General features: G+C 31.0%; 2 protein-coding genes and 1 pseudogene across 5 annotated transcripts; 2 read left to right on the plus strand and 1 right to left on the minus strand.

Moving 5' to 3' along the window:
- The first annotated feature begins 256 nt into the window (after positions 1-256).
- Positions 257-7051, plus strand: LOC105787894 (uncharacterized protein At2g29880-like). 4 transcript variants are annotated; one of them, XM_052625371.1, is made up of 5 exons: positions 257-327; positions 1401-1503; positions 3944-4025; positions 5802-6173; positions 6249-7051. In XM_052625371.1, exons 4-5 carry the CDS (start codon positions 5808-5810, stop codon positions 6660-6662), a joined length of 780 nt encoding a protein of 259 aa, XP_052481331.1. In that variant the 5' UTR covers positions 257-327; positions 1401-1503; positions 3944-4025; positions 5802-5807; the 3' UTR covers positions 6663-7051. The 4 variants fall into 4 exon arrangements, with proteins under 4 accessions (XP_052481331.1, XP_052481329.1, XP_052481337.1 ...); XM_052625369.1 differs by having other exon boundaries at positions 1416-1503; XM_052625377.1 differs by lacking the exon at positions 3944-4025.
- Positions 4032-5071, plus strand: LOC128035544 (uncharacterized). Its single transcript, XM_052625380.1, has 2 exons — positions 4032-4670; positions 4778-5071. Exons 1-2 carry the CDS (start codon positions 4416-4418, stop codon positions 5006-5008), a joined length of 486 nt encoding a protein of 161 aa, XP_052481340.1. The 5' UTR covers positions 4032-4415; the 3' UTR covers positions 5009-5071.
- A 4411-nt stretch (positions 7052-11462) lies between the features above and the next one.
- Positions 11463-17960, minus strand: LOC128033753 (serine/threonine-protein kinase ZRK7-like; annotated as a pseudogene).
- Positions 17961-23454: the final 5494 nt, after the last annotated feature.

Consider the following 23454-nt stretch of genomic DNA (forward strand, 5'->3'; position numbering starts at 1 on the left):
AAATCAACAATAATAACAACAAAAACAAATTAAATTAACATTAATCCATTAATTTATAACAAAACAAATTACCTTTTCTTAAACACCTACGGTATGTTTGGTTGGGGGAATCGGTATGCATTCCCCCTTTTTCCCGGGCCCACCACCAAACGGGCGTTTGGTTGGGTGTAATGTTATTACACCCCGATTCCCTTCCGCCCCTATTACCCATATTGGCTGTAATAGCCATTCTGATGTTTAAGCACCGATTAGGATTCCCCCAATTCCGAATTTTCTTGTTCGTTTTCTGCCTTCATCCTCTCCAACGTTTCCCTTCCATATTGCAAGGTAATTTTTTCCCTTCCATCGATTTTTGCTTCTTCTTCTCGTACGCGTCTTTTCTTCTCACGTTTCTTTTCTTTTCTCCATTTTATCAACAACGAAAAATGCTCGCACTCTTTCCCTGTTTTTCTTTTCTTTTCTGTAAAATCGATTTTGATTTTGTTTTGCTTTTGCTTTTGCTTTTGCTCAAATCTGGAATATTTGTTTTTGTTCTTCTAATTTTGATTCGTTTCTAGCGTTTTCCATTCGGCTTTTTTTTGTATTGCACGTTCGATTGAACAGATGAAAATTTTTTCAATGTGGTTCTATTATTTGTTTATTCTATTGCATGTTTGTCTGATTCTATTGTTTTCCGAATGGCTTGTGATTTCAACTATTGTTCTGGGTCGAGAATTATACCTATATGTGCATTGATCTGCAACGTTGGATTGTATAAAACCTTGCTGGCATTCAAGGATCCAGTCTTGCAAACCAGGCCTGCTAATTTAAAATTTGTTTGCACAAAAGATGAAGCCTTTTACTTTTTTTGTTCTTTATTTTTTGGGTTTTAATGTATTTGGTCTTTGCCTTGTTGTGCTTTGCTATGAGAGTGAGTGAGTGTTTGTTGGTCAATCTGCAGAATGTGATTTTAATATAGGGGAAATACAGTGAACGTGTTCATCTTTGTCTTTCGAGTCTGAAACTAAAACAACACTCTCACGCTTTGAAGATAACATGATTAGTGTGTTTTTCCTCCATGAAATTTCCAATTTTTTTATGGCAAGAGATAAAACAGAGAAAAGAAGCCAATTTTTTGTAGAGGGAGATAGTGAGATATCTTGGGAATTTGAGTTGTTTTACATCTTTTGAGAGCCATGCTTGTCTCTTGAGAGTTGAAAAGTTTTTCTCTTTCTTGAGTTCTGAATCTCCCTTCTCTTTTTCTTCTCTTCTTCTTGTGATGTGAAAATTTTATTTCTTTGGTCCATTTCTTCCTGTTAGCTTGTAATTGTTTTTCCAACTTTTTGGTTCTTTATCACGCAAAGCAATGCTACGATGATACATAAAACTTTATGCTGAGAAATGTTAACTATGTTTTATAGTTTGATTTCCACCAGGATAAACAGGCGAGCATTCCAGTCCTGTTGACCAGCGACATTGCATGTAAGAAGGTCCTGCCTTTTCTCGTCCAAACTATAAAACACGGTAAGTTGTAATTCATATTATTATCTCATTTTATTTTTATTTTTTTTAAATTGAGATACCACACAAGAAGGTTGGATCCAATAGTATAAAATGAAATAAAAAAAAGTGTAACTTTGTACGCCCTGTATTGGATTCTGACTTTTTGTGTATGATTCATATATGCATGCACCAGGAATCTAAATTAACCAAAAAAGTTGCAAATAATATATTAAAACTATTAAATAAATAAGGTCTTGTGTTATAATGTTCATGTTTTGGTTTCTATTAAGTTCATGTTTTAGTTTCTGTTAAGTTCATGTTTTGGTTTATGTGTTATAATGTTCATGTTTCTGTTAAGTTCATGTTTTGGTTTTTGTTAAGTTCATGTTTTGGTTTCTGTTAAGTTCATGTTTAGGTTTATGTGTTATAATGTTCATGTTTTGGTTTATGTTTTGGTTTCTGTTCAGTTGATGTTTTTCTGTATTAAGTTGATGTTTTCCATTTCTGTTTATGGATTATCTCTATTGTTGGTTCATGTTTTGGTTTCTGTTAAGTTGATGTTTTTCTGTATTAAGTTGATGTTTTCCCATACCCTTGTTCGGATGTATGGCAAACATGGACAATTCACACACACAAAAAAAGATATGACTTAGAGCAACATAGGTATAAGAAATTGTGAGGGATTGTTAATCATACACATTCGTATTGAACAAGTTAATCTGCTTATCCCTTGTTTGTGAAAAAATTCAATAGGGTGTCCTGATTTGTGAATGAATATGAAAATTTAGTTATGAGTTGTGGTTTAGGGTGCCTACTGAATCTGCTCACCTTGTTCTTCTTTTTATATCATGAATCTGCTCACCTTGTGCCTAATATATGCTACTTGCCCTGTGTTTTATTTATTCACCATGAGCTATATTGTTCTCTTTATAATGTTAAATATGTATTTGCAAAATAGTAGTAAATTGTCTGATAAGCATTATTGGGGAATCAAACTTTTAGCAGATGATTAATTGGCGTTGACCAAGTTTTAAGAGTTGATTTCTACTGAGAACATGCGCAACTAGTGTTTCGACTAGCTTGTTTGTTTCATTTCTTGTCCGATTATTTGTTTAGTTGACTAAGGTGGTTGTAATAGTTAGTGCAAATCAGTTTTGAGTGACTATTGTAATAGTTAGTGCAAAACAATTTATTTTTATTATTTTTAATTTTAACTATTATTTTTCAATTATTATTCAAGTTTTAATTTTATTGTTATGGATTGGTTTTATGCAATTGGTTTTCAATTTACTAAATAATGCATTTGTTTATTTTTGTAATTCAAGTAAAGTTTGGATATTTTTATTTTTAATATTCTAATTTATTAAATAATGCATCTGTTAAAATAAAAATAATTAAATGCATAAAACTAATTAAATTATATATTTAAAAATTAATTAAATTAAATTAAATTATTATATTTTTAATATTTTTATTTTTAATATTCCAATTTATTAAATAATGCATCTGTTAAAATAAAAATAATTAAATGCATAAAACTAATTAAATTATATATTTACAAATTAATTAAATTAAATTAAATTAAAATTTTTATTTTTAGTATTTTTATTTTAATATTCCAATTTATTAAATAATGCATCTGTTAAAATAAAAATAATTAAATGCATAAAAATAATTAAATTATATATTTACAAATTAATTAAATTAAATTAAAATTTTTTATTTTAATATTTTTATTTTAATATTCCAATTTATTAAATAATGCATTTCTTAAAATAAAAATAATTAAATGCATAAAATAATTAAATTATGTATTAACAAATTAATTAAATTAAATTAAATTTTTATTTTTATATTTTTATTTTAATATTCCAATTTATTAAAATAAAAACAATTAAATTATATATTTAATTATTAAATGCCGTTTAATAATTATAAAGTCTTTAATTTTTTAATTAACAGAAGCTTGTACATAATTAACTGTAATGAATATTAAATGCTAGTGACAACAAAATTTCAAATAAATCTTAAAATTACATTAATTTTAATTTGATGTAGAATATGATTTAAAAGGTTATTTTGGTGCAATTGTATAAATATAATTTTAATTTTAATTCAATATATAGATGAAGTTTTAATTTTAGCTCAATTATACATATACCTACAAAGCATCAACATAATAACATGATCAAAGATTTTGAAGACGAAGAATTTATGCAAATTGCTTCCTCGCTATTTTCAAAATTTGTTCACCTCACAAGGATAGTCTACTTCTAGATAAGGTTTCGGTTAATAAACTAAGGCATGCCATCTGTGATTGTATTATCGAGGCCTAAAGTGCTTTTAGTTCATGACAACTAATTTGATAAAGAAATGATTTTCAAGTTGCAAAGATAATTTTAATTTCTATTTTTTGCTTCGTAAAGATTCTAAATTTGTATTGTTCATTTTTCTTTGATAGTGTGTTATTGCTTCCTATTGAAGCAGCTTGTTTGATTGCTTCCTCCACCCACAGTTGAGCATCTTGTATTCACACAATCACTGTGAGTTCTTTGGCAATTAATTATTTAATTTTATTTTACTGTTATTGAAATTATGATTGGAGAAATGTGACATTTTTACTACGATTTGAAAATATGGAACACTTAATATCTTGCAATAATGGTTTGTCTGCCTTTAATTACACAAAGTGTGAGGTGTAAAAGAATTAGTATTGCATTGACAATATGGTTGCAAATCTGTAGAATTGCGAGTTGGTTCTTACTTACATTGGGTGCCAGCCATAGCCTACATACTTATAGACCAAGGATTAGGTCCTATATTTTAGATTTTTATGCAAAACGGGATTATGTAAAAAGACTTATATATGTTAGTGACGAGACTTGTATTGAACAAGTTAGGATGAATAGATTTTCCTTTTTTAACTATGTGAGATGTTACAAACATTAGAGGGATTGAAGTCGTCAAGGAACATGCTTGTTGATGAGCAAGTGGCAATGTTTTTACATATCATTTCTCATCACCTTAAAAATCGAGTTATCAAGCATCACTTTAATAGGTCTGGGGAAACTGTTAGCAGATCATTTTATAGTATTTTAAATGATGTCATATGCTTACAAGATGTGTTATTTAAAAAGGCGGAGCCAATTACAGCTAATTCTTCAGACACAAGGTGGAAATGGTTTAAGGTATTGGATTGAGTTTTATATATAGCTTGTACATAATTTAGTTGATTTAGATTTAAATTTAGTATCCTAACTCAAGGTTTTATAACATGTGATATAGAATTGCTTAGGTGCTCTTGATGGAACCCACATCAAGATTAGGGTTCCAACAGTTGATAAACCTAGATATCGAACGCGAAAAGGTGATAGCAACAAATATGCTAGGTGTTTGTACACCTAATATGCAATTTGTTTATGTTCTTCCTGCTTGGGAAGTTTCTGTTGCTGATGGACGGGTTCTTCAAGATGCCATTAGTAGGAGACATGGACTAAAAGTTCCTCATAGTAAAGTGGATAGTTAGAGGACTTTGAATTATTCATTAAGATCAAACTTTTTTTGGGGAATTAATCATTTAAAATTTTTTTTATAGGTTGTTATTATCTAGTTGATGCTGGATACACAAATTGTGATGGATTTCTTGCACCTTTTAAAGGACAACAATATCATTTGAATGAGTGGCGTCAGAGTTATCAGCCAAGTACTTCGCAAGAATTTTTTAATATGAAACATGCCTCAGCACGTAATGTTATTGAAAGATGCTTTGAGTTATTAAAACTTAGATGGGGAATACTTAGGAATCCATCATTCTATCCTGTAAGAGTGCACAATAGAATCATTATTGCATGTTGTTTGCTCCATAATTTTATTCAAACCCATATGAGTATTGATCCTATTGAAGCTGAGGTGGGAGAAGGATTACCTAGTAATATGGTAGATGACGATGAATCGAGTATCATAAGTATTCATCCATCGGATGCATGGGCTACTTGAAGGATGGAACTAGCCAACCAAATGTTCGATGAATGGCAAGCATCTAGAAATTAGTTAGGTTTAGGGACAAAATGAGTTTGAGTTAATTTGTTTATGTGATTTTGTGTATCTAGTTTGTGAAACTTTGGTGGTGTTTGAATTGTTTTTTGTATTGTACTAAACTTGTTGAATTATAATTTAATTTCTTTTCATTCATCATGTGTTATAATTTTATACAGTGTTGAGCTTTTGATTCATGATATTGAACTTAATTTTAATTTTATAAAGTGTTCACCTTTTGATTCATGATATTAAACTTAATTTTAATTTGTTTTTTTCTTAAGATAATTATGTCAGGTGTTTCAGAATCAAATGTTTCTTCCCAAACTTCTCGAGGAACCAAAAAGAAATGGGTTCCAGAAGAAGATGCAGCTTTGGTTTCCTGTATGGTGGACTTGCACAATGTTGGAACCTTTAATGTTGATACGGGGTTCAAAGCCGGTTATTTAAACGAGTTGGAAAAAATGTTAGAAAAGGCTTTACCCAATGCAATGTTGAAGGCTAGACCTAATATTGAATCGAGGATTAGGTTACTAAAAAGGGATTGGTCAATTGTGTATGACATGCTTAATGACCAAAACAATAGCGGTTTTGGTTGGGATGAGCATAGGCAGCTCGTTGTTGCTGAAGATGTGGTTTGGAACTCTTATTTAAATGTAAGAATTATTTCAAGTCTTTATTATCTTATTTTTACCAAACTTATAACTAATATGATTTCTTCATTTTTATAGAGTCATAAAGAAGCTGGTCAATTCAGACATCGTAGTTTCTCTTACTACGATCAACTTACTGCCATATACGCAAGAGATCGAGCGACTGGGAAAGATGCTCAGACAGCCGCTGAGGTTATTGAAGAAATAAATGTTCAGGATGTACCTACTACAGATATTAATGAAGAAAGAAACGAATTCTATGACTGCGAAGCTGATGTCTCTTTGGATGACATAGATGTTTCTGCTACGGAACCGCAACTAGATATAAACCAAGGGGGTTCCACATCTTCAAAGAAGAAAAAAAAGAATTCTGATGCAAGTGATCATTTTTCTTCTTCATTTCATGATGCTGCGACTTTATTGCCAGAAAACATGCGGGCCATTGGCGAACAAATCAGTAGGAGTATTGCCTCCGATGTGGTAGTTCAATAAAAGTCAGAAGAATTCCAGATCATCCAAGAAAAAGCACAAAATTTATATCCAACCTTGTTGAAATAGAAGGTTTAACTGTGGCTGAGCGCTATCGAGCATTGAGCAAAATTCCAGATCATCCAACTCAAATGCTCGTTTTCTTTAGTTTACCTTCTGATGTGCGGTTGGAATGGGTCAGAAGATTTCTTGCTGACCATTAAAAATCATGGTTCTGTTGATGATATTTTCGTAACTTTTTTTGTTTATAATATTTGGGATGGTATGTCATTACAATGTTCTAACTTTTTGATGTTGTAAAACTATATAACTTATGGATTATGACATAGAATTTCATGAATTTCATGTAACCTTTTGTTAATATATGAATATTATGTTTATGCAAAATATAATTCTCAAGTTATTTATTACTTCTAATTTTTTATTGTAGAATAATTAAATTATTTGTTTCACTAATGATATTTTAGCACATTAAATATATATTGCGTTTAAAAATAATAAAGTAGATTATGAATTATATTTTATAGTATTATATATTATGATTTTAGTAAATTCATATAAGAATATTTAATATTAAAATTTTATTAAATTATATATTTTATTGAATTATAGTTAATAATTATTATTTTAGATTATATTTTATAGTATTATATTTATGATTATAGTAAATTCATATAAGAATATTTAATATTAAGAATGTTATTAAATTATATATTTTAATAAATTATATTTAATAATAATTATTTTAAATTATATTTTATAGCATTATATATTATGATTTTAGTAAATTCATATAAGAATATTTAATATTAAGAATTTTATTAAATTATATATTTTATTAAATTATATTTAAAATAATTAATTTAAATTATATTTTATAGTATTATATATTATGATTTTAGTAAATTCTAAGAATATTTAATATTAAGAATTTTATTAAATTATATATTTTGACTAAATTATATTTTTAATAATTATTATTTTAAATTATATTTTATAGTGTTATATATTATGATTTTAGTAAATTCATTTAAGAATATTTAATATTAAGAATTTTATTAAATTATATATATTTTTAAATTATATTTAAAATAATTATTTTAGATTATATTTTATAGTATTATATATTATGATTTTAGTAAATTATAAGAATATTTAATATTAAGAATTTTATTAAATTATATATTTTACTAAATTATATTTTTAATAATAATTATTTTAAATTATATTTTATAGTATTATATATTATGATTTTAGTAAATTCATTTAATAATATTTAATATTAATAATTTTATTAAATTATATAATTTTATTAAATTATATAATTTTATTAAATTATATTTAATAATAATTATTTTAAATTATATTTTATAGTATTATATATTATGATTTTATTAAATTCATATAAGAATATTTAATATTAAAATTTTATTAAATTATATATTTTATTAAATTATATTTAATAATAATTATGTTAAAATATGATTAAATTATTTATTATTTATATTAATAATCTTATTAAAATTTAATAACAATAACAATAATCATCTACCTAAAAAATTTTTTATGCTAAGGGTATTATAGTCATTTTAGTTTTTTTCCTTATGCTATTACAACATCATTCCATTCAACCAAATACAAGAATACTATTACGCCTCTATTCCATTACAGCTCTATTCCATTATAGCGAACCAAACGTGCCCCTAATCTTCCCTAAACAACAAAACAAACTCTCCTTTCCTTTTCTATTTATTTTTTTCCTTCTCTTTCTCCTTCCCTCTCTCTATTCTCCTTCTCTTTTTTTTTCTTTGTTTTTCCCTTCCCTTCCCTTCCCTTCCTGCCCTCTCCTTCTCTTTCTTCTTCTTCTCTTCTTTTCTTCTTCTTCTTATTCTTCTCTTTCTTCTCCTTCACTCACCGGCCAAAAATGAACCTTGGGGACCATTATAAGGTCCCCAAACACACAATAACAACAAATATCCTGCATGAGCCGTCCCATCGCTCAAGGCCACACCTGTGGTCTTGCCTCGCCAGAGGCATCACCAATCTTTGCTTGTCTGTCTCCTCCATCACTAGGTGCCGCCTTTTCCCTAGGCATGACCCAGTGTGCTATCCCATAGTGGCAGCGGGTCAATTTTTGGGTCTAGTTTTTACCGTATACGTCGCATTTGACCCGTATTTTACCTTGGGTGCTGCCTATCTACATGCCTCCACCATTATTATTTTTTTCATGTTGATTTGTGTCAGAAAATCAGGGTGGTGCCACCTATGCAGCACCCTCCACCCATTTAAATGTACCATTTTGGTACATAATTCTTGCAACAACCCATTTAGGTATTTTTTTTAAATATTATTTGGGTAAAAAACCCAGAATTTAAGCTATAAACACAAGTAGTTTACTCTTCAAAGGCACTCACAAATAAGTTCTTCAATAGACAATAAATTATTTTTTATGCTCTCGTACAAAACCTATACAAGTCTCACAATATATTGAAGTTTTTCGAGATTTGCTAACATACTAGTGATAAATTACAATCCAACCCTTAATAATAGTAGCTACAAAACAACAGAAGCAATATACTAATAAATACAAAAGTAAAGTGAACTATTAGAAATTCATTTTTCAAAGAAGTCTTCAATGCAACCCCAATTAGTTTTCCACTATCCAAGAGATTTAATTATTTGATTTGAGCCTATCCAATATCTAAGGATAACTTGTTTAAATTGATTGGTCTTTAAAGTTGAGTTTTCATATATCCACAATATCAACACAATTTAAAATTCAAATATTTTATTACAATAAATGTCAACTCCAAATTTGAAAAATTAATCAATTGTTCACCGAGACAATGGAAGTTGATACTTTCGATTGACACTTAACAGGCCACTTCAAAAACTTGCCTCAACAATTAGTATATGTTTTAAGCTAAACAATTTAATAATCAATAGTTTTAGAGAAAATATTTGATACATTATCAGTAGAGTTTTTAGACTCCACAAGCAGGGTCAAGGGTTAACAAGTGTCCTATAAGAGTATAATAAAAAATTTAAAAAATAAATGTTTAAAAAAGAGAGACACATGTCAATTCTTTAAGGTTGCTTGTGGAATAAAAAAGTACATTGCCAATGTACCAAATAATAGGGGTGAGGAAAAAACTGCCCAAATCGAAAATCGACCCAAACCAAGGTATTTGGATGATTTATGGAATGCAAGTTCAAAAATCATGGTTACTTAAAACCGAACTGAATTTTATTTTTATTTAATATATAATTAATTTTAATTTTAATGATGTAAAATAAATATTTTATTATCTAAAATATTGAAAATGATTTAAAAGTTGTTGAAATTTTATTAATTTTAGAAATATTTATGAAAAAAGCCTTAAAATTTTGTCAAATAATATTCAAAAGCCATAAAACAAAGCTCATTTTATAAAAATAAGTCTAAAAATATGGAAAAATAGAGAACCGAACCAAATATGATGAACGGTTCAAAAATCTAAAAATTTGATTGAACGAATGAATATCACCCCTACCAAATACTAACTCATAATTTTAATATTATAACATTAAAAGTTAATTCAATTATTAGTATATTAAAATAAAGAGATAATTTATTTAAAGGGTTAATATTTGGTATACTAGTAATATATTTTTATTTCACGAATAGCTTAAAAATTGTCATGTGTCTTTTTTTAAATATTTTATTATACTTTTCAACCTCTTAACTCGCTTGTGAGTCTAACAATTCTATCGATACTATACCAAATAATTTTCCTTATTTAAAATCAATTTTATATTTAACATATAAAAATTCTAGATAAAATAAATTTAAACAAAAGTCATGGAATAACTTTAAAAATTTAAAAAATAATAAGTAAAAGAGTAATTTACCTAACTGGAAACAAGTACTCCAAATGAAGTACTTGTAAAAAAGTTGTAATGTGAACATGAGTGTAAAGAATATTGTAATATATATATGGTGGTTTTTTACCCTTACGATGTACACGTTGATTATGTAAATTAATTTCAGATTTTAAAAATAATATATTATTATTTATAATATATATGGTGTGTATTATGAGGAAGACTCAACTATTGTAAAAAAAAATAGACATAGTTTACATTATTTTCTTAGAAACATTTTTTAAGAAATTTCGAAAAAAAAGGTAATAAGAAGAATGAGAATTATATACTCTTTCTTTAATTTAAAAAAATTAAACTTGTAACTAATAAAGATTATATATTATTAATAACGAGGTTGTTTGAGTAGATATTAATTTGGCATTTATGGAGATAATTTTAATGCTTTTAAATTTTCCAAGTTATTTCATAAAAGAAATATTTATAATTTTCACATTCTTAATTTTTTAAAACAAAGTTTGACCATTTTTGACCTTTTTAAATTAAGTAATATGAAATATTATAAATAATAATTTGCAATTAAAAATTCAAACCAATAATTGTGAATGTGTCAGAAGCTTTGTGCCACATGGTCAACAACCTAACTATTCATGAATATATAGTAGTCGCGAAAAGTTTTAATTTCATAATCCACATATATCCATGAACTAAATACCGAGGATAAATATTATAAAAAATAATTAGATTATGTAATAACTAAATAATTGCCGATCGAGGATAAACAGTAATGCAAAATGGGTAAACAATATTGAAAGCTGCAGAAGGTTTTTGTTGATTGCAGTGAGTCGAGCATTTCTTTTACAGAGCAGGGCAACCTATGTTCCCTGGACCCAAGATCAAGTGCCAGTGTAAGTATCATACACCATAATTGGAGCTACTGAGCTAATAAAGCTTACAATCTTTATTGAGTTGCCTTAGCTGTTTTGCAACATCAGTTATCATCGGTCGATTCTCGGGATTTTCTTGTGTACAACAAAGTGCAATCTTCGCCAAACTTACCAACTCATCACCATTGATACCTTTGCTCGAACTACTTTGATCCACAATTTCGGTTAGCTGGTTGGCTCTTTCATTTGTTTTGAATTCCAAAACTTCAGGTGCTATATACCCAACTACCCTAGAGGTTGTATCTTCTACGACATGGGATTTTCCCTTCGGAATGGCTACGGAGAGAGAGAAATCAGCAAAGCTTAGCAACATAATTGGTATCTACCACTAAAAAGCCTCGATTAATAACAGGTTTGGACAAAGCACGTTACAATTTAGTATAGTTAATCAAGTTGACAACTTAAGTTTCCTAGTCTAAAATTCACATATCTTTCAATCTTCCACTTTCCGTCTCTGCTCAGCTGCTACATTAAGTAAAACAATCCAAAAGTATCTTCTCCTATTTTTTACATCCGAACCTTTCAGTCACATTTAAGCACAGTCCAATCTTATTAATGTAATGCAATGAAAATTACAAATGGAATGTCATAAGTATAGTCAATTAGTTAGGTCTAAAAACATGAAGAGTTATCAAGCTCCAATTACTCAATGAGGGAAGGAGGCAAGTCTATATATAAACCTTTTTAGAATCTAATGCCTAAACAATGTGGGATTGCCTTTTTCTTTTGCATTACCAATAGTATGGAGATATGTTTTAGAGGGTCCATTTGGTAAGGTGAGCAGACGTTACAATTTAGTAAAACGAGTGGTCGTAAAGAGATGGCGGAGAGAAATATCAGAGCAAACTCTGAGTAATAAGTGTGATGGTGGTGGACGCGATAAGGGGCTGAGAATGATGAAAGCTACAATGGTTGTTGTGATTATATAAAAAAAAAAATTGCAGAGAGAATTTTAGAGAGCTAAGTTGGCAAAGTCCCAAAATGAGACATTCAAACCTCTATTTATAGGCATTGGAAAGGAAATTACCTCAAATAACGATTATAAAACAAGTGACATTTTTTATGGAACGTAGGAAAGATGTGGAGTAATTCATAAGAACGTGTTATGAATTATTGGATAATGAGAATGAATGATATCACATTCATGTTACTTGTAGTGGGTAATGGTAATGGGAGAGAAATTATGAAAATAGTGGATATAATAGTAGTTTAGTGAAAGATACACTCATGTAATTTATTTTAGCAAGAAGAGTGCTACTTACAAACTTATGTGCAAGTGCACAGTTTTATGGAACGTGGGAAAAATATGGATTAATTCAAAAGAACGTGTTATGAATTAATGGGTCATGAGAATGAATAAAATCACATTCATATTATTTGTAGTGGGTAATGGGGGAGAATTATGAAAATAATGGATGAATGATAGTTTAGTGGAAGTTACACTCGAGTAACTCATTTTAGTAAGGAGAGTGTTACTTGCAAACTTAAATGCAAATGCACAATTTGGTCCACGAAAAGAGGGAAAGACAAAGAAATGTTAAGAAACAAAATTCTTAACATTAATATTCGTATTTGAGCCTCCAAGCTATGCTCTCCAAGGCATCCCAACAGTGGAACAAACTTAAGAATTTTGCCAACCTTCTTATGTTTCGCTCCACAACCTTCTTAACATAGAGTGATTTTGCAAGGAACAATATTTCTTGACACTACTATAGGCAGGAGCATTAAAAACCAAAAATAAGTATCTACAGTATATAACTGGCTTAGCAATATCCATTACAATCTTTACTCTAGACATCCATGTTAATGGCTTAAGTTGCCCCTCACAAACATCAAACATTAATCTTTGGAGTTTTTTTCACCACCAAATTCATAAACAAGCATTGGACTTTGAGTCTCTAAGCAACATCCAATGAGTTTAGAACATTCTTGTGCACACTCATTTGTGAGCTAATTACTATATTTATGATAACCGTTTCAAGACATTTGTTATAGCTTTAGTGTCTTCTCACAAATATCTTGTGACCACACAAAAAACTTTTGTATAACATGAAATGAGTCTAACTCGAAATTTCCTGATTTAAACTTTTGTATAATATGAAATGAACGTACCTCAAAATTTTATGATGGTTTGGTTAAAAAAAAATAGATTTGGATTATCAAATCCAAATATTTTGTTTAGATGTCTAATAAATAAAATAAAATTTAAGCAAATTCAAATTTAATTTCATAAATGATAAATTTTGAATTTTAAACTTCAAAATTTCAAATTTCAATATTCATAAAAACAAGGGATTTTTTTTCTCTATTGATTCACTCCGCCTTCAAAACCGTATCAATGAGGGTATTGTCTTTGTCGTAGTACTGGTATGTACTGGTCCTAGTGTCTTTCAATGTATCATTTTAAAATTTTGACAAATATCAAGATAGTCTAGTTTTTAATAAATTATATATTATATATACATGCAAATAAGTCTCAATAACGTTATTATAAATATATTTATACGTAAATATAAATTTTAAATATTTATATGTAAATATAAATTTTAAAATTATTAATTAGATTTAATAAAATGTTTAATTTAAAATGTAATCCTAACAAAATTAAAATGTTTTAGATAATTTTTTTTAAAAGTTAGGTTTAAAATAACAAAATGTTTTATCAACCAATAATGTTTTTAAAACTGAACTGGTGGTCGAACCGGTTAGACCATTGGCTCTGAGGCGATTCAAAGAAAATAATTTATTAAAATTTTAAAAAATAAAAATATTTAAAAAATTATAAAACTAGTTAAACTGCCAATTCAATTGATTTTTTAGTCCGATTCAATCAGTCCATACCGATTCTCGAGTTAACCGATTTTATACCTCTCACCAGATCGGTACCTTGTCTGGTACCCAATCTACCAATTTGGTTCATACAACACTACCAACCAGTACAAACCGATATTGGTTGAAACAAGTTGAAACACATCAAAACGGTTGAAATGCAACAAAATCTTAATTATCATTTTTTGAAGGTATTTAAATTCAAATATAAAAGAATGTTTTTAAAATAATGTTTTTGAAGCAATTTAAGTAAAAAAAGATATATGTATGTATAATATTTCTAAAAAAAATGTTTTTAAAACTTAAAATTAGTTGAAACCTAAATTTAAATTTGAATTATACAAATTTGACTTGAATCGTAAATATTTTAATTCCCAACAAAAATTAAAAATTAAAAATTTGTAATAATAATTTTCAATTCTGAAACTCGACATCGTAACAGACATAAGGTGAGTTTGGATGGGTGGTGCGTTTACTTGCGGTTAGTGTAAAAATAACGGTGGCGGTGAGATTAGATACTGTAGCGTGAGACAAAAATAAGCTAAATAAACCGCACCGCACCGCATGCAATCGCACATCCAAACCCACCCATAATAACCTTTTGGTTGCTTCGCTCAACTCGTGGGCAAAGAAAGGAGGAATAGGATCACATTTACCATCAGATGAGGCAATGAGCTTTATTCACTGTTTGGTTCACATGGTTTTAGTCCAATTTAACCTCTTTTATCACACTGGACTTAATTATTTTCAGCTGAAGCTTTATTCTCCGCTCAACTTTCACCATTACTACTTCTTTTGTTTCTACCTTTTATACCTATCACCATTTCTCTTCTTTCTTTTTTTTCTATCTTCAGTGACTTTCATATTTAAAATATAATAAAAAATTTACTCACCCCATTATCAAAGAAATCCATCCTAACTCACCCTTCAGTTTTTTTATGGAAAAAATTTCCACACTATTTGGCTTCATTTTCTTGTTAATTTTGAATTTATTAAATGATTTTTATGCGTTTATAAATGAATATTTTATATTTAAAATTTATTCATATTTGATATTTGCAAATATTTTTATATACATATATTAAATATATTTTTGCTTATAATAAAAAAAGTATTTACCTCTTCCGTGCTAAGAAAGTTGTATTAAAATATTATGAAACAAACTAATTTTGAAGTTAAAAGCTTATAATCATATTAATAGTTACGCAATTGTCGTATGTTAATCTCTAATTTTATCATATGCAATTATCATGTGTGGATTTAATTCAAATTATTTAAATTCTTCATTTATGGATATTATATAATAATTTATTTTATTATGTAATTGTTCGCATATGTAAATTAATACGTAGAAGGTTACAAGATGAGCTGCCTTTTTTGGCAATATTATTATTAGTGGTGGTGGTGGCAAGCATTAATTCCTCGTGAAAATCCTGATTCCCTGCCAATGAGACTCCAAATTTGAAGTAATGATTGGTTCTTTCATCATCAGACTCTTCATATCTTTGAATGCCATCAATGTCAACTTTGACATTGAAAGTCCGACGTCATGGATCACATTGACTTTGAACCATCTCGGTGAACTATGAGATTGCCGGAGTAGACTTGAAGCATGTATCCCAAACGGAACAAAGGCAACATCAAGCAAATGTTTTCTTTGATTTTTATAGTATTTTCCGTTTTTGTTTCCGATTAGACCATATTAAAATGGTTGATTGATTCAATGTTAATTACACATCATCTTTCAATAAACCGTATTAAAGAGACAAGTTAAAATTATAAGAATTTTGTATTAATAAAATTAAATTAAATTGTTATTTTTCGGAGACAAATACATAAGTGAATTTTCATTAAGAAAATCTTGCTAATAATCCTACAAGTTAAAAAATTATATATGTATTTTTATATCAAATATTTTGCCCGTGAATCTGCAAGGGCTTCAAAATTTCTTTTATATAATTTTAATTATATTAAATAATAATGATTTATTTAGATTTTTGCTGAAAATTTGATATTTGTTTATTAAAATAATTATATTTTTAATATAAAATTAAATGATGTAAATGGTTTCTTTACTAATAAAAAAGTTAATTAAAACAGTTTTTAAGAAAAAAATCATTTTTTTATTAAATCGACTTAAATTCATAAGAAGTGGAAACTTAACGTAGAGATGAAAAAGGAAGATAGAAGTTAATTTGTTTATGAACATTGGTGGTTGTGTTTACAGTGGTTTGGGTATGAAAGGGAATTAAAGGAGTGTTAGATCCAATTCAGCAAAGTCTTGCCTTCTAACAATAATATTAATTTGGCAAATATGTGTGAAACAAAAGGACAAGTTTAGACAAATGATAAAAATGTGTAATCAATTATCGTAGAATGTTTTCAAGTGTCAAACAGTGTCTCACATCATTCTTCCATCTTTAGATATACTACATACTTACCTGTAGAATATTTTCCAAGAGAGAAAATTGATAAAAATGTAATCAATTATATTTAGATATACTACATATACTTATTCTTCATTTCGAAAACAATTTATTAATTTAATTTTAATTCTAAAAAAAACAAATTTGGCCTTTTAACATATATACATCTTGTCAATTTGTTGATATTCCAAAATATCATCTAAAAATTTAAAAAAAGGAATAAAATTTCTTTAAAAAAAAAAGATCAACCTAATGTTTCATGATAGCTTGAGCAAGATGCTTGTAATACTTGCCCAGCCCCTAAACTAATTATAAAAACAAAATTAAATGTCCAAACAAACAGGTCATGCGGCCCAATTACAAAATAAACTAAATACCCAAAATAAAAACAAGCCTAGCTAAACCCAAATACGTCAGACCCAACTAATTAGTTACGGGCCCAAATCCAATTTATCCCAAGCCCCAAATCTGCCAAAACCCTAGCAGTACCCAATTTCCAGCGCCGCATGACCACACGACTTTCAGCGCCACCTTCTGCGTTTCCCCCAGCCACGCACCCCTCCGTACGTGCCACGTTCGCACCTCCGTACACGCCACGTCCCTCGCCGTACGCCGTACCTGCAAATAGAGACAAACCGCGCAGCAGAAAAGAAAACAATTGTATTTTCAATGTTTGATTTTTTTTCCCTCGGCCTATAGAACAAGAGGCAAGAATTTTGTAAGTTTTTTACGGACATACATCAAAAAATCAATAGAAAAGATAATACAACAGCAAAAAAATCAAGGGTTTTTGGGAAGGTGATCTTTTTCTGTCTATTTCAGTCTTTTTTTATTACTGTTTTCTTTATTATTTTTTTAATCATGTACAAGGGGGTCTTACCTGGTAGCGCTTCCAGATCCGCATCAGGAGGAGCTAAAAAGCCCCTAGGGGTGCAGCTCCGACCGCCATTGACGGAGAAACCACGGCGAAGATCGGCGGAGTCTCGGACGGCGCTGAAGGCTAGGGTCGAAACCCTAGCAGAGGAAACAAGAGGATTTAAAAAAAAATAGACGACAAATGTTTTTTTTTTGTTAGAATTTTCAGTTTAAATAATAGTACTACATGACGCCGTTTTGGGCTAGGGTTCCTAGCATCCAAACGACGCCGTTTAGGCAACGACCCGAGGACCCGACCCAGTTGCGGCTAGATCCCCGCGTTTTGGTAGGGGAGGGATATTTGCGTGCCAAATCCTTCCCATTTTGCGATGTGTTTCAATTTGATCCTTTTAATTTATTTAATTTTTGGGCAGCACAATTTGTTGTTGTTTCCAATTTGGCCCAAGTTGAGCACTGCGTTTTGGAGGGACGGGATTATTCCCACTTGGTCCCCAAGTTATTCGCAGTTGCATTCGCCCTTCCTCTCGCTTTGTTTTATTTTCGCTTATCCCTTTTAATTCCGCTTTTATTTTAATTTAATCCATAATTTTAATTTATTCATTTTCTAAGAATTTTATTTCGATTTTGCTGTCTTTAGTAAATACATTTACTTACAAACCTAGTATTATTTTGATATTAAAGTTTTAATATAGTTTAAGTTTCATCATTAGAATTATTTAGTAACATAACATACTATTATTTTAAACTAGTACTAAATAAATCTAGCATATAAATACTATTATAAAACTTTCTTTTCATTTCGCACGAATGGTTTATTAAAATCAACATATGTTTTTGTTCCTTTTCATGAAATATTTACTTAAAAATTCATTTATATATTGTTATATTAATTTCTAACCTTTTGATACCTTTCAATGTTCATTTTGTTTTTTCAAAACTTGTCATATTTTATTATGTTATTTCGCTTAGCTCTTCTTTCAAAATAGATGATTAATTCGATTGATTATTGAATGTTGATATTTGCGTTCGCATGATGTGTGATGGATATAATTGCCCGTATATGTATTGTGTTATTTATTAGAGTTTGTTGTTTATGGATGATTGTTTGGCATATATTTTAGCTCATTAATTATAGTTTCGTATTGTATATTAATATCCCTTCATTTTAATCTAAAATATTTAGTTCCATTAAAGTATTAAAACCTTTTTACGAAAGTTTTCAAAAATAACGCAATACTCGACATTTGGGATTTTCGAAAGGATTGAGCCCTAACGTATTGGGTTCCAATTCTTCAATCGAAACGAAAACTTATTCTTGGAAATTTGATACGACGTGTCCTAATGTATTGGATACGGCATGTCATCGTCTCGAAATGAAGATTTAAAAAATAAGGGTTGTGTTCAATGCTAGGAATGTTGAGGAATTATGCCCTAACGTATTGGGTTGCAATTCTTCATCTGACTTCAAGCAATGGATTAGCCCCTTTTTAAACCTCAAGAATTTTGAAAAATCAAAGACAAGCTCGTTCTCGAGGACTAAAAATGTCGTGTCCTAATGTATTGGGTATGACATTTTATTACTTTGAGACGAGATGGTCTCTAATGTTTACCTCGATTTATCCTAGCATCTTTCGTAAAATTTGTAAATAAAAAGGAAGGATCGTATTTAAAAGTTTTTTTTCCAAAATTTCGATGTTAAGACTTTAAACAATCAATTTGGTATCAATTTTGGGCGTCACGAGGGTGCTAATCCTTCCTCGTGCGTAATCGACTCCCGAACCTGTTTTCTCCAAATTCACAGACCTAAAATTATTTTCAAGGTGATCCGATCACACCACAATAAAAGTTCTGTGGCGACTCCCATTTTCTTTTTTTAAAGTCGATCCCCGTTTTTATTTTTGAAAAAAATGGTTTCGACAGCTTGGCGACTCTACTGGGGAAGATTAGAGAGTCAGGCTATAAAATTGATTGTTTTCTGTCTTATTATCGAGATTTGATTTAAAAAATTTATGATCTTTTCTTTGCACTTGCTTGCATGATTATTGTAAATTGAGTTGTATATTTTGGCATCATATTGCATAAGACATTTTAGTCTTGTCCTCTTAAGTGGGAGTGAGAAACTAGTCCTTCGTGAGGTTTTCACCTCCGTGCAGGATAGTGGATCGCTTCCGGGATACATCTGTACCTATGTCTTTGTGATATTTTCATCTCCGTGCAGCCATAGGGAAATGTGTTCCCCTGAACCGAACTCAGTCCATATAAGCCTATAATGGGTGAGGATCGAGGAATCTGTTGGTTCGGGTACCTCGACTTTAGAACCAAGCTGCATGTAGAGAGACCTAGGAGCCCATCCTTGATTATACTGCGGAAACCCTAGTAAGTTAGAAAGCTTGGCATGGAGAACGGATTTCTTGATAAAGTAGAGGTCAATGCTGCTGTCCGTGTATGGTCAGAGAAAACACAATCAGAGAAAAGAGATAGTCTAGCCGGGGGGTATACGTCGGAGTTATGGGACTACACCCGTATCAGTGTGACGCAAAATAGCCTTTAGGAATTAAATGTAATATGGGACCATTGGAATGACGAAACCAGGTAATTGTTTAACTCAAGTTATGGAGATATACTGTATTTACTCGACATTAAAGTAGACGTGCATTTGTTCAGGGCCATCGCTCAGTTTTGGAACCTCGCGTATGATTGCTTTACCTTTGGTGGGGTTGATTTGGTACCCACTATAGAAGAATATACAGCTTTGCTACATTGTCCAAAGATCCAGGTTGATAAAATCTACTCTAGGGCTGTTAATGTTCCGACCTTTATAAAGAAGTTGATGAACATCACTAGAATGAGTGAGCAATGGGTCACGGCACGAATCAAGCAGAAGGGGGAAAGCAAATGTATCCCTTGGAAAAGCCTGCAAGAGTTGATTTTGGGGCACCCTGATACGAGGAAAAGGGTCGATACCTTTGCTCTGGCTTTTATGGGCTAGTAATTTTCCCTAAGGCACTACGGCACGTAGATGAGGAAACCTCCGATCTCTTTGACCGACTTGATAAGAGAGTTACTCCTGTTCCGGCAATTTTTGCAGAAACCTTCAGGTCTTTAAATGCGTGTCGAAGGGCAGGGGAAGACAGATTCATTGGGTGTGTGCAACTTCTACTGGCATGGTTCCATAGTCATTTTTGGAAAATTGATAAAGTTTTGTATCGTGTTTTTTCTGAAAATTATTCGCCGTTAAAGGAGATAGCAGCTACACCAAGGAGAGATGACATCTCGGAAGAGAAATGGCTGCCCATTCTTCAGAATCTTCGTGAGGAGGACGTCGAGCTGAGAGCCCCATGGTTGCTTCCGGATGAAATCTTGTACCGATGTGGTAACTTTGATTGGGTCCCGTTACTTGGAATTTAGGGAGCGGTTGGTTATGCTCCATTGTTGGTGCTAAGACAGTACAGGTCAATGCAGTTTACACCTGCAACCCAATGCTTAGCTGAGTTCAAATTCTCATATAGAGACAATGGATATAAAAAGAAGATTCAAGAGATAACCAATGCATGGGACCAGACTCGACGGATGAAGAGATTAGCCGTAGGCCTGACGACGACTCCTGAATATAATGATTGGTGGGTCAGAAGAATCAATGATAACATCCCAAGGCCAAGTCAGGGAGATAGTCAGTCAATAGAAGAACATTTGCGGGTTGTTCCCTCCGAGCTAGAAATTATGAAACACGATTTTGAGAAGAGGAATACGGAGCTTGAAAAAAGGATCGAGCAGTTGGAAGAAGAAAAGATGCACTTAGGATTAGACGTGGATGTTCAAAAGTTAGAGACAGAAAAGTTAAGAAAGGGAAAGAATAAGGCTGAGGAAGACTTGGATAGTTTGAAGACAGACTACAAGAAGTTGAGGCTATCAATAAGAACCGCTGGGCTAGGAAAAACCCCAGAGCAATAGAACCAAGAGATTTGGGAAGAAAAGATCAAGGCTGATGGATGGGAAAAGAAATTCCGAGAGGTTCGGACGCGAAATGGAGCTCTAGAAAGGAGTTTGTCAGAGAGACAAAAGGAAAAATGCGAATTAAAGGATAGAGTGGTTGAGTTGGAAAGATCTCTCCATCAGTATCGAAGTCAAAATTTCGTGATGGAATTAAGGGCGAGCTTGGGAAAAATCGAAGAAATGAAAGGAAGAATAGAAGAATTGGAATCGACATTGCGAAGTTGTGAGATCTGGACTGAGTACTTGGAAACCAATGAAAGTCGTCAGAATGAGCAACTTTACCATCTTCAGAATCATGTTGAAAATAGAGATCGTATCATGGGTGAAGCCGTGGTTCAGATTCGGGAGGTAGCTGATCACCTGCAGACTTTGGTGGTACAGGCCGATGCACTGAGCATCAAGTATGAGCTAGAATCAACTCGAGGACAGGAATTAGCTTCATTACTTAGGAAAATTAAAGCTCTGAGCATTAGGGCAAAAGCATATGTGTAACATGTTTTATGTAAAGAATTTTATTTTCTAGTGAAAGTTTTCTAAATGAAATTGAATCAGAATCAACGCCTCTTTGTATTCATGCATCGCATCATATGCATTAAGGTCCATTGAAAGACCCTAATTGATTAATCATTACAGTTAATCTAGAAACCAACAAAAACTCGTCAACCAAACACCGCTACAGTACCTGTGCAAAATAAAAAAATTATGGATCAACGATTGGAAAAGTTGGAGCGACTTCAAAAGGGAATGCAAGATCAGTTACAGATACAAATGAAAGAACAATTAGAAAAAATTCAACATGACATGATAGAAAAGATGCTGGAGACTCAAAAAGATATGATGACTGAGTTGACGCAATTATTAAAAGGATTAAATAAGGGGAAAGACCCAATGATCAATGATGAAGAAGAAGACAAGACTGAACCCATCTATCCTCCAGCCTTTACGCCCCCGCATGCGCAGGTTTTGACTGAGGTGCCATCGCGTAGATCCTCTGTTTCAATAAGACCTCAGCATTTTCAAGCCGATATCCCAATACCAATGAACTCCCAAGTTGGGTCAGGTTCCAACCCTGGTGAAAACCCAGTTAATCTTGCTGTCCCAGACTTCGATGAAGTAGCCGAGAAGGATAAAGAAAAAGAAGAATTACCAAAACAGTTTGAGGAGAAATGGAAGTGGATTGAGGAGAAGTTCAAGACGATAGAAAACACTGAAAGCTATCATGGAATAGATGCAAAAGATCTGAGTCTGGTCCCAGACTTGGTGCTTCCTTACAAATTTAAGATGCCGGAATTCGAGAAATATAGTGGGACCAGTTGCCCAGAGGCCCATATTACAATGTTTTGTAGGAGAATGACCAGGTACATTAACAATGATCAGTTGTTAATACATTGTTTTCAGGATAGCCTCATTGGGGAGGCGTCTAAATGGTATAATCAGTTAAGCCGGGCCAAAAGCAACACTTGGAGAGATTTGGCACAGGCTTTTATGAGACAGTACAATCATGTATCTGAAATAATGCCTGATAGAATTACTTTGCAGAACTTGAAAAAGAAATCAAACAAAAGTTTTGGACAGTATGCACAGAGGTGGCGAGAGATTGCAGTTCAAGTCCAGCCACCACTTTTGGAAAAAGAAATGACGATGCTTTTCATCAACACATTGAAGGCGCCATTTATCACGTACATGCTAGAAAGTGCCTCGAAGAGTTTCGCGGATATAATTATGAATGGTGAAATGATTGAACACGCCATTAAAAGTGGAAAAATAGATGGTGGGGAGAATAGTCGAAGGTCAGCTTCAAAGAAAATAGAAGGGGAAGTAAACAATGTGAACGCATATAGTAAATCAATTACAGTGAACCAA

The sequence above is a fragment of the Gossypium raimondii genome, chromosome 2, assembly GCF_025698545.1.
Source record: "Gossypium raimondii isolate GPD5lz chromosome 2, ASM2569854v1, whole genome shotgun sequence".
Classification (NCBI taxonomy): domain Eukaryota; kingdom Viridiplantae; phylum Streptophyta; class Magnoliopsida; order Malvales; family Malvaceae; genus Gossypium; species Gossypium raimondii.